Genomic DNA, 12,273 nt, shown 5'->3' on the forward strand with positions numbered 1-12,273 from the left:
ACAAATAATGTCTAGACTTTCTTTTTTCAAAATTTGTTGGATTTTGTTCCTTTTTTTCCTCTCGTTTATCCCATTAATGTTCCAACTCCAAATCTTTAATGCCATGGTGATTGAACCTACCTATATTACTTCTTTTCTTATGTTTCAGCTAATTCTTCTTCCTCCTGTTCTTCTTCTTCACTTCTTGACCCTTCTGCTACCTCCTCTATCTCTTCCTCAGCACCCCCTGCTGCCTCTCCTATTTTGTCTTCCTCTTTTTCTAGTCTCAGTTCTTTATATTTTCTTAGGAATTTGCTAGTTTCTTCTGGTTTAACTAATCTATGCCTCTTGTTTCTATACATGAATGAGATGCCCTCCGGATACTCCCATTTAAATTCTATATTATTTTTCTTCAACATCTGTGCCAATGCTTTATACGGCTCTCTACGTTTCAGAATTCTAATTGGTAAATCTTTGAAAATTATTATATAATTCCCATCAATGCACAGTCTTTTTTCTCTATTTCTTTGCAAAATCATATTTCTCATTTCCTTTTCTTTGAATATAATCAGGCAATCTCCTACAAATTTTTTAGCTCTGGTTGTTTTTATTTTTAGTCTGAATGCCGTTTGGACTGATTTTGCCATCTCTTCTATTGATATTTCCATCCATTGGGCTAATTCTACAATCAAATTCTCTTTAATGTTTTCTCCTTGTCTTTCTGGCACTGCTCTAAGTCTTAAGTTAGTCTCCCTTAATCTTAATTCATTCATGGCAATTATGTCTTTCAAGTCTTCTTGCGCTTTACTTAGTTCTAATAGCTCTACTTTGGTCCTCTCCTCCTCACGTCTTACCTCCCTCAATTCTATTCTCGTCCTTTTCAACCCCTCTTCTGTTGCCTGAGTTCTCCTAAATACTTCTTTTATTTGACCTTTTAATTCATTAACTGTTTCGTCCAACTTTTTATCCAATTTCCCTATCTTATTGTCTACTTGTTCTAGTTTTACTTCTAAATTTTTTTCACTTTGTTTGATTTCCGCAAACATTCTTAGTATGTCTGCTTTGAAATCTTGTTCTTGCTTCGATCCCTTTCTTTCAGAAGGCGTCCCCCCCTCCCCCCTCTTTGCTGCGCTCGACATTCTCACCAGGGTACAATTACAAAATCCACACACTGCACACTATCCAATATCCTGACAGGAAACACACACCCTAAATTTACACCGACCCCAAATAATAACACTATAACCAATATAGTCCACTAGTATTTCCAGTAGGACAACAGCCTTCTTGCACCTCTTCTTGCCTCTATTTAGGCTATTCCCGGTATTAGTCCAGTCTTCTTCCTCCTCCCAATCCAAAAGGGAGAAAAAAAAAAGACTTAAAGTAGTCATAAAAAACACTAGTATCAAAGTGAGGTCTGTCTATTAAATATTAGGTGTGATCCTGTTAGTTGAACATCATATGAGGGTGCAGGTGGGTCACCATAGCCTCAAAAGTCACACAAATAGACAAGGTCTGTAAAGGGGAAGGAAAGAGGAACAAAAGGTGAGACCAGTTGCAGTGTTGTATTCACTCCACTAGATGTCGTCTGATCCAATAACAGGTTTTGTAAAGTTTGTAAAAGAGGGGGGGGGGGTTTCCGACGGGAGTATCCAAGTTTCCACACTGTCTCCGTCAAACATCACTGAAGCCCCATTTCAGAGAAATCCCTCATATGCTGGTGAGTAGGGATAATTTACTTTAGTACAGGCTATCAGAGTACATTAATTATTAGGAGCTGTTAGTCACCACGCTTCAGTTTCTATAATGGCGTCGGAGCCTTCTCTTCCGCTTTCATTGGCTTTGTTCTTTGCTCTTTGCACATTAATTGCCTAGAGAGGGAATTTCCTTTCTTTACCTCCCTCAGTTCATTGAGTGTTTCCCGTTTATAAATTATACTTTCTGTCCCCTGTTTAAGTCAAACAGTCTCTTGATACTAATATTGATATTGAGTGTCCTTCCCTTTGGTTATTTTGTAAATTATAAGTTAGAGTCCTTCAGGGAAACAAAGAAACATCGCTAGGGCATTTTCTCTCCTTTTACTCCGCTCCGTGAATTACCTTGCGTCCATGCTGATTCCGGGCAAAGACTGAACTCCTCAGTTCTCTTGTTTCTCCCCCCGGATTTTCTTATTCTTAAATTGTTCGTATTCTTAATTTAATCCGAAGATTCTTTTATTGGAAAGCGGTGCGCTTCTCTCGGCAGGGTCGGGGCTTCGCTACTCGGGGGGTAGGAAATGGCTTCCCGTGACCTGCTGCTCAGCTCCGCCGTACTCTTCGCTTCTTTTTGAAGTTACCTGACGGCCGGGCGAGCCGCTGTTGGTCTTGCTGGGATCCTCGCCTTCTGGACACCCTCCAGAGGTAGTTTGGGGAGCCTCTGCGCCCTTAGGCACCCCTTCTCTCCCCCGAAATAGCTCGGGATTTTCCCCTCACGGCAAATCCCCTCCTGCTACGAGCTTGCTTCCGCCGGAAGTCCGGGGATGGCTGAGGACTTCCAGTGGTGGTTCATTGCAATTTGGGGGCTTGGTGGAGTGGGACATTTTGGTGCCATCTCCCTACACAAAGATGCCCAGATGGAGCCAGTTGCTTGATGAAGTATATGGTAGTTTCCTTTGCTTCACCTAAATTAGATTAATCATCCAGTTTAACCAATGTAAATAAGTTAATTGGCATGTTGAGAACATGAGTTGAGTGGACTCACTGAGAGTTCAGCACATTGTGAACAGACATGTGATTGCTTAATAGCCATGTTTGTCTTTCCACATGCCCAGTTCACAACACCCTCCCCTGTATTTGTTGTGCCACATTTCATCCCATCTTTAGACGCTTTAGATTACAATTTTATACCCACTGACCTGGCGGTAAGTTCCAGCTTCCTTATTGGGACCTACTTCTGAGTACATAGGATTGTGCTGCAAAAGGAATTCAATTTTTTTTATCTTAAACAGCCCGTCATAGAGATTTGCAGAACAGCACATTCAACTAAGAATTAGTACGGCGAGAACCTGAAAACAGTTTAAGTGATCATCCTTTGAGGGTCATTTTGCTTTGCTTCAAGACAGATAAGGGAGCTGTAAGGCAATGAGAACAATTTTGGTGGTATGGTTCCCTGAGGTGCCCTCAATAGCTAAATTATAGGCAAAGTTAAGAACATGAGACCCTGTGATTTCAACTGAAGGAATTTGAGCATGTTTCTCCCACTGAAATCAAAGGGACTTAAAGGCCATGTTCAGAGGATCATGTATTGACATATTAAATACTTCAGAGTTTAAAGAACTGTGGCCATGACTTAATATTCCGGCTTGTTCCAAAGCTGTTAACCATTGTTCTATGGTTCCATGGTTTGGATGAAATGGGACACTACATTTAACTGAAGACTTCTTGGTTTGCATGAAGGAAAGAGGTGAAGGGGCTGCATGCACACCCAAAAGGCTCACTTATACCCCAGCTCTCTAAGTCAAGATATGATTGTCTAAACACAGCCATCATATCCTTGTCTTTTGCTACATTCTGCTCTTTGGAAGAGTCTTGCTCCACTTCTAGTGTGAATTCTCCCTGTAAAGCAGTTTAAACAGCTACCAAATCATAGTTTAAACTTTCTTCTGTTGATCTTAAATCAGCTCTTTAACCTATTTTTCTCTCGGGGGGGTGTAAATGCTTCCAAAGATGAGGAAAAAAAGATTTGAATATACTTGACACAAATTTGGAGCAGGTCCCTTGACATTAGCAAGATCCAGACACTGTGTTTTTCAGAGCAACCCCAACAATGCTAAGAGTGTTATATTTTCTTCTTAGATATTGAGTATCACAGATGGGCCTTCAAATACATGGCATTCAGCCTGTGGCCCTCCAGATGTTTGTGGCCCTCCAGATGGTAAATTGTCGAAGATGATTGAAGGTATAGTTTACCAACATCTGCAGAGCCATAGAATCTGTTTTCCTGGTATACAGTACATACCCCTCAACTGTCCTGATTTAATCGGGACATCCCATTTGGGGGGGCTGTGTCACCTGACTCCTGCGAGATCACAGCCCCGAAAGACACACGTCCTGATTTGCCTCTGGTACATGTTGGAAGGTATGACAGTATGGCCCACATAGGTGCCAACTCCCTGGGGCCCTGGGTGCCTGAGCACCCATGAAGAGGCCAGGAACCCACATATTCTGCTACCAGGACATGGCACCCATGGCCTTGGGCACCCACGGTCGCAGGGCCAAGATGGCACTCCTGATGGCCCATTAGTTGTAGCAGAGTAAATGGGTAAGATTTCAGTTAGCCCAGGCATAGGCAAACTCCGGCCCTCCAGATGTTTGGGACTACAATTCCCACCATCCCTAGCTAACAGGACCAGTGGTCAGGGATGATGGGGATTGTAGTCCCAAACATCTGGATGGCCAGAGTTTGCCTATGCCTGAGTTAGACGCTAACAACCTAGGGCGATCTGATGCTTCACATAGACCCTGATCCACCCAAGGGCCAACTGGACCCAAATGAATTTGGGGCCCTTACCTAATGTTTTTAAACCACGAATAAAATCAAGGTCAGGATGGAGGTAGGGGAAGAAGGGAGTGCTCCATTCCCCTCCCCCCACACAACTGCATGCTTTGTCAAGGTTTAAAACCTTTATGAAATATGCCATTTGGAGGGAGCAGGGGAAACAGAAGATGCTGTGCCCTCCCCCCCACACCACATGTTTAATTAGGGGTTTAAATTAAACTCCTAAATTAATTAAACATGTGGAATGGAGGTTGGAGGGGGAACAGTCAGTGGAACATGCTGGCAAAGCAGACCCCTGCAGACAGAAGAATTCTATTTATTATTACATTTATGTCCCACCTTCCCTTCAGGACCAGATGCACAGCCTGGGAGTCATTCTGGACTCACAGCTGCCCATGGAGGTGCAGGTCAATTCTGTGTCCAGGGCAGCTGTCTGTCAGCTCCATCTGGTACACAGGCTGAAACCCTACCTGCCCGCAGACTGTCTCGCCAGAGTGGTACATACTCTAGTCATCTCCTGCTTGGACTACTCAATATGCCCTACATGGGGCTACCTTTGAAGACCTTCATTGGCTCCCAGTATGTTTCTGAGCACTATTTGAAGTGTTGGTGCTGACCTTTAAAGTCCTAAACGGCCTTGGCCCTGTATACCTGAAGAAGCGTCTCCACCCCAGTCATTCAGTCTGGACACTGAGATACAGCTCCGAGGGCCTTCTGGCGGTTCCCTCACTGCAAGAAGTGAGATTACAGGGAACCAGGCAGAGGGCCTTCACGGTAGTGGGGCCTGCCCTGTGGAACGCCCTCCCATCAGTTGTCAAGAAAATAAACAGCTACAGTGGTACCTCGGTTAAGAACTTAATTCGTTCTGTTCTTAACCTGAAACTGTTCCTAACCTGAAGCACCGCTTTAGCTAATGGGGCCTCCTGCTGCCGCTGAGCCGCTGCTGCACGATTTCTGTTCTCATCCTGAAGCAAAGTTCTTAACCCGAGGTAATATTTCTGGGTTAGCGGACTCTGTAACCTGAAGCGTATGTAACCTGAAGTGTATGTAACCGGAGGTACCACTGTATCTGACTTTTAAAAAACATCTGAAGACAGCCATGTTTACGGAAAGTTTTAATGTTTGATTTTTTATCGTGTTTTAATATTCCGTTGGGAGCAGCCCAGAGTGGCTGGGCAGGCTCAGTCAGATGGGTGGAGTATAAGTAATAAATTATTATTATTATTATTATTATTATTATTATTATTATTATTATTACTCAAGGTGGTGTTCATACCTCTCCTCCTCCTCACTTTATCCTCACAACAGCCCTGAGGCTAAGAGATGGTGACAGGCCCAAGGTCACCCCATGAGCTTCACAGCTGAGTGGTGATTTGAACCCTGGTTTCCCAAGGCTGAAGCAAACCCTGCACAGGCTTCCTGCCTCTCCTGCCAGCTGACTGCCCTACCTTTTGATTGCCCTGGTGCAGTGGCATAGCGTGGGGGGTGCAGGGGGGGCCGGCCACACCGGGCGCAACATCTGGGGGTTAGGGTTAGGGGGCGCAAATCCATGGGTTAGGGGGCGCAAATTACTTGCTTTGCCCCGGGTGCTGACAACCCACGCTACGCCACTGCCCTGGTGAGGTCTAAATGGGCCAACCCATGGCAGGTTGATCTAGGGCTGTCTTGAACTGAACTATCCAAACTGGGCCAGATTGAGTCAATTCAGTTCTGGATCCAGGCTTCCAATAAGTAGAAGGCACACAGCGTATGTCACTGCTTCACATTTAAAGGCAACACCACTTTCTACACCTACATACCTCTGTTACCACTGGACTCAGCTCAGTATTTGGTGCCCTAATAAACAAAAGGAAGAAGAAAAAGAGAGGACTGCATTAGGATAGAACAAGATGTCTGTGTTGCTAGTTAAACACTGAATACTGAATTCAGGTTCCCTGGCAGGCCTGCAGCAGAGATACTTTTTTCTATGGGAAAAGAAGGCTGGAGTAGTCTGGAAATTGTGTGTTGTATGGTGCATAGTTAACTTACCATGCCAGAATGCAGCACAGGCAGACCTACAAATTAAACCCATGGTTACTGTATATACCCGAGTATAAGCCGACTTTTTCAGAACATTTTTTATGCTGAAAAAGCCCCTCTCGGCTTATACTCAAGTGAGGGTCCTTTCGGGCTGCTCCTTCCTCCTCCGCCGCCTTTGCCGCTGTCGGCGGCGGAGGAATGAGCAGCCCGAAAGCAGCCCTTTTGGGCTGCTTGTTCTTCCTCCGCTGCTGCTGCCACCACCAGGTTTGTGATGTGGTGAACCGGCTTATACTCAAGTCAATAAGTTTTCCCAGTTTTTTGTGGTAAAATTAGATGCCTCGGCTTATACTCGAGTATATACGGTATTTCATCAAGGGCATTCTTTTTCAGATAAAGCACATGCAGAGGACCAGTGAGGGGGGTAGATCTAAGAGAGGGTCCTTCTTCCCAGCCATTTGGTGGCTCAAACTCACACACACACACACAGAGAGAGAGAGAGAGAGAGAGAGAGAGCGCTGCTTTTCTCCCCAAGAGCGTAAAGATTCAGTGTGAGTGTATATTTTCTCTTGGAAATAAAGCAGTTGGGATGGGTGGGTTTGGGGCAGACAAATGGCTGGGATGGAAAGTGTTAAAACAACCAGCTCTCTTCCAGCAGTCTTCTGCTCAGTCTGAAGTTACTGTCACATTCTTGGGTCACAATCCACAACCTAGCAGAGAGGATTCAGAGAAAGAGAGCTAGGGAGCTATCATCTCCCACTCCTGGGGGAGATCTGGTCTTGCCTACTCCTATGGCTCAGAGCACCCTTCACCACCCCCATAAAAAATAAGACAAGAGTCCTTTAAACAATAGATACTGTTAATGAGCTCAGTTTCGGGGACATATCTGCATGCATGGTGTAAGTGATCACCCATAAACTGAGGAATGGAATATAAGAAAACATTGGTAAAGAGATGCTGGCTTATGACAAGAACAGGCCTGAATGCCTGTCTACATACCTGTAGTTGTTTTGGTTCTTTAGAAAGATTCGTAGAATGAACTCTGACTCTTGCCCTCCTTGTGATATTTCTGGAATAATGATGTAGGTCCCAGGTCTCAACTGAAATATCCTAGTGACATCTCGTTGTTTTATGAATCCCTTGTTGTAAATGGTGGTTCTGTCCTGAGAAGCAATATAACGTGAGAAGAAATGAGCAGGAATTCTGGAGAAACTATCACAGAATGTCATCCTCTAATTTTTAAAATACATTATGCAGGTCAATCAAGGGTAGAAATGAGTTGGAGAAGGGATAACAACTTGCTGATGATAGTACAAACTGTTAGAAAGAAGAATAAACTGCCTCAGAAAGGGGAGGATTTTAAATGGAGTTTGGATGGCCTCTTATCAAAGATATTGAAACAGAGAGGGATTTCCTGCGTTGGCACAGAACTACACTAGATGACCTTCAAGGTACATTTCAACTTTGTTTTTCTAATCTTCTGCAAGATCAGAGGCACCTAACTTAGTTGTTCTTCCTCCAAAAGTAAACAGCAGGAGTGCTGGTGAACTGAATTCATGGTCCCATAGGGAAAACACTCAACTAGGGATGGATGATTCAGTCTTGATTTCTCTCAGTTTCTCATTTTTCCAGTTTAAATTCAGTTGGCCACATTTCAATATCCCTTTGTGTACTTGGTTGTTGTTTTTTAAGTCCTCATAAATGTACCATAATTTTTATGGGCATTCCTCCAGAAATTCACAATTCCGCAAGCCATTTTTTCTAATTTGGGTTTGTTGTTTCACATGCATACTTTCCCCTAATATGTGTATTTTTGTACTTGTTGGGGAGGGGATTGAGGTGGTGAATTTCACTGCAAAATTCAGACAAGCGTGGATTTCAAAGGGTGGCTATTTTTTAGGTGTGCATTGCTTTCGGAAGTGTGAATTAGGCAGATTTGTATTAACATGAGAAGCAACCTGAATTCTTCTTCCATTGCTGAACTCAGGAAATCTTTGGTGAACCTCCATATATGGAACCCACACAAACACAGATTCCATGACCATATGCTTGCTACAGCTCTGGCACAGACTATGAACCTGATATCCATTCTCATAAGAAAATGTCGTATCCTGTCACATTTGTTGCTGTTCCAATATTTTCATCAAGCTGGAGCAATAAATAAAATGCAACAGCTATTATTGTGATGACACATAAAGACAGCATAATAAAAACCCTTACTAAACATATTCTTACAAATACACTGGAGTGTATAAATCCCATTTAGAGTGGTTTCACAGTGTGGCACAATAATTTATGAGCCATGCCTTTGGAAAGGGTGGGGAGAATATAAACTGCTGTCTTGCAAAGAGAAAGCGGGGGGGGGGGCTTTTTTTTTTTTAGGGGAGCATGGCAGGCATTTGGACTTCGAGGCACGATGGATTAAAACTTCAGCAAACCTAAATGAAGACACTTCTTTTGGACCTAATGGAGTCATTTATATTTAAGAATTTCTTTTGTCATTGAGACATTCAGAGTGCCTTTATAATGATGTTTATAACAATGTTTTCAACCAATCGTCCCATGTCTTTGTAACACAGGCTGAAGAATCATTGCTACAAACTGAAAATCTTTTCTCCAAGTCCCCTGCACTGAGCAACCGACAGTACATGCATCACCACACCTTTGTACTTCCGCCACCTACCAAATCTGCCATGTCTTAGATCTTTTAGACAATTGGAAAGATCAAGATCTTTGTCTAGGATGAAATGTGAAATAATTATTCATCAGGCACAGTGTCCAATGTCATCCATTGTGTTATTATCATCCATAACATGGTGGAGAAAGGCGATCTTTACAGCAACAACATCATACCATTAGTTAGGGACTAATCCAGAATGCAGCAGCTAGACTGGTGACTAGGAGTGGCCTCCAGGACCATATAACACTGGTCCTGACAGATCTGCACTGGATCCCAGTACGTTTCCGAGTACAATTGAAAGTGTTGGTGCTGACCTTTAAATTCCTAAATGGTCTCAGTCCTGTACACCTGAAGGAGCATCTCCACCCCCATCGTTCAGCCCTGACACTGAGACCCAGCGCTGAGCGCCTTCTGGCAGTTCCCTCCTTGCAAGAAGTGAGGTTACAGGGAACCAGACAGAGGGCCTTCTCGGTAGTGGCACCCGCCCTGTGGAACGCCCTCCCATCAGATGTCAAGGAAATAAGCAGCTACCCTATTTTTAAAAGACATCTGAAGGCAGCCCTATTTGGGGAAGTTTTTAATATTTAATGCTGTATTGTTTTTAACACTCAATTGGGAGCTGCCCAGAGTTCTCCCATATACTGGCCATTGTGCTACCAAAAACATTGTATGCATTATGTACAAGAAGGGGTGGAGAAAGCTTTTCGGCACAAGGGATGCAACCTCTTGTGGGAAATCTTCTGGGAGCCACAAACAAGGGCTAGGCCAGATAATAAGAGGGCAGAGCAATGGATGCAAGTCTTACCTTCTTGCAAGGAGTTATATTCCAGTCATGCAAGAAGGTCAGAGGTTTCTACTCACAGACATGCCACACACCTCTCCATTCTCCTTCCAGGCAAGCAAGAGGCATAAGGCAGGGACACAAAAGTGCTTAAAGAGGGCAGGTGGCCTGAGGAGAATCCCAGTGGACAGAAAGGGCTGGCGAAGGACCATCTGAAGGACAGCCCCCCTCCCCATATAAACCGCCCCAGACTCTGCGCTCATTATTTGAGGCCCTTCTATGTGCCCCTCCTCCATGAGAGGTCCGGAGGGTAGCAAGATGAGAACAGACCTTCTCTATAGTGGCTTCCTTTTAAATGTGTCTGTGGGAAGGGAGGGGTATTGTTTTGCTGTTTCCCCCTGTCCACCCACATTGATTCTAGCCAGATTGGGCACATCAACCGGGTCATGTGTTCCCATAACATAGCACTTGCCTCTTTGGTAAGAGTGAACTCTAAGGCAGCAGGGGCTCTTACTATGGTTTGGGGGGAGAAACTAAATCTACGGTAAAATGCTCCTGAGACCCCCAGACATGGAACATTTACAAGAATGCTATTAGCACTAAATATCCTTCTCGGGGATAGTCCAGTTAAAATCTAATTAAAACCCCACATTTTTAATCTGTGCTTAATGAATAAGTTAACGAAATTGATTACTCAATTAATTATTTTAGTGCTAATTATACCTCTCTTGGATCAGATAACATTTCCTGTTTACTCTGTGCTGGTTCTTGCTGTTTCCTCCCCAATGACTAGCATCAAGCAGACGTGTTTAATATACAAACCTAAAAAATTATAGGGGGCTGTGCTAACACCTCACCTAAGGATTATAGAATTGTAGAGTTGGAAGGCACCCCGAGGGTCATCTAGTCCAACCCCCGGCAATGCAGGAATTCTCAACTAAAGCCTCCAAGACAGATGGACAAGGACTTTTGCGCAGAGATCTTAAGCTACCTCTTGGGTTCTTGAACTCATTTCTTTGTGCTGGAGACTCTCCTCAACCTTTCTTGTCCAAGCCCCTCTTCTTATGACAGAGGATACTTCCAAGGTCTCCTCACATTTTGGAAGCACCTTATCAAACACTGCAAGGGGCTACTTTCAAAGCAGGCTATAAGTAGGAATGAAACTGAGTTGTTCACAAACAAAGAACCTGTATTGATCCTTGACATACCAACCCTCATGGGCTGTGTCTGGAGGGTAGACTGCACACTGGAGCAGGAACAATGGCAATCTGCTCCCTCTCCTCTCCATGTGTGTCCCACATTTCCTCCCCAAATCTGCTACTTAGGGTTAAGGGAACTTCCAGAACAGATCTGGGGGGAGTACAGGGAGAAGGAGGAGGAGGAGAAGTTCCATGGTGCAGCCATGGTTCTTTCACTAACAGTCCTTTCACTAACAGTCCTTTCACTAACAGAATTGCATCATGGGGTACCACCCCTGGAAACTACTTGCATAGATTAGGCCTCAGTAAATCCAGTTGAGAGTGCAACTGCCTGAAGGCAAGATTAACGTTTTCTAAGTGAAAATAAATACTGACAATGAAAAGTAGGAGATGCTAGAGATGCACAACAGGAAAGAAATAATTATTCTGAAAAAGATACCCCAAGAGCACTGCCAGAGACTGATATCTAATATGATCTCAAAGAAAAGCTACAAACAGGCTACTTTAGTGTAATCCCAACAAGACGTGTGAGGAAAACATGCCTTTAACTGCCTTTTAAAGTCCAGCTTTGTGGAAATGTGTAGTTCAATGTCTCATGCTTCTAACCCACCATTTTAGGCATGATTTGGATTGGTTGCATTTTCCCCCCCCCCCAACATCCTGAGTCTAGGGATGCTTACTTGGAAGCAAGCCCCACCAGTGGTCAATGAGGCCTAGTATTACAGACAAAATAAATTAGAACATCCCTATTGATTATGCTTACTGGCTCTTTAAAATATTGGAAACAGGGAGTGTCAAGAAAAGCCTTTCTTCTGCTTCTGCCTTGACCAAAGTTTGATTTCTGCAGGCCTCCGGGCAGCAGAGAAAATTGGTTTCTGGCTCTTAGTAATGAGAATGAGAACATGGATTGAGTGCAACTGTGTTATCTGGCAGTGACTAGTAGCTCAAGGTCAATATGGTGGCCTGCTTAATTAACAGCAACTGTGCAACTCTGAGAATGCACATATTCAACTACTGGAAAGTTCCAGCCAGTTGAGCTTCTGACTGGTTGGGAAATTCTGGCCTGGTTGCTCAGCCATTCC

The 12,273-nt window shown here is 43.9% G+C and overlaps 1 protein-coding gene across 4 annotated transcripts in view; it reads right to left on the reverse strand.

Annotated features, from left to right (window-relative positions):
* The window catches only part of CAPN13 (calpain 13), an 89,435-nt gene that overhangs the window by 22,492 nt on the left and 54,670 nt on the right, over positions 1-12,273 (reverse strand). For all 4 annotated transcript variants that reach the window (XR_014154411.1, XR_014154412.1, XM_081854169.1 and 1 more), the window contains 3 exons: positions 7,531-7,694; positions 6,315-6,351; positions 2,873-2,929 (listed from right to left, as the gene is read on the reverse strand). Coding sequence is in view for 2 of the 4 variants with exons in the window: in XM_081854169.1 (XP_081710295.1) it covers positions 2,873-2,929; positions 6,315-6,351; positions 7,531-7,694 (258 nt within the window). In the remaining 2 variants the exon portion in view is untranslated. The remainder of the gene's footprint in view (positions 1-2,872; positions 2,930-6,314; positions 6,352-7,530; positions 7,695-12,273) is intronic.

This window comes from Podarcis erhardii (genome assembly GCF_964252035.2).
Source record: "Podarcis erhardii genome assembly, chromosome: 3".
Lineage (NCBI taxonomy): Eukaryota > Metazoa > Chordata > Lepidosauria > Squamata > Lacertidae > Podarcis > Podarcis erhardii.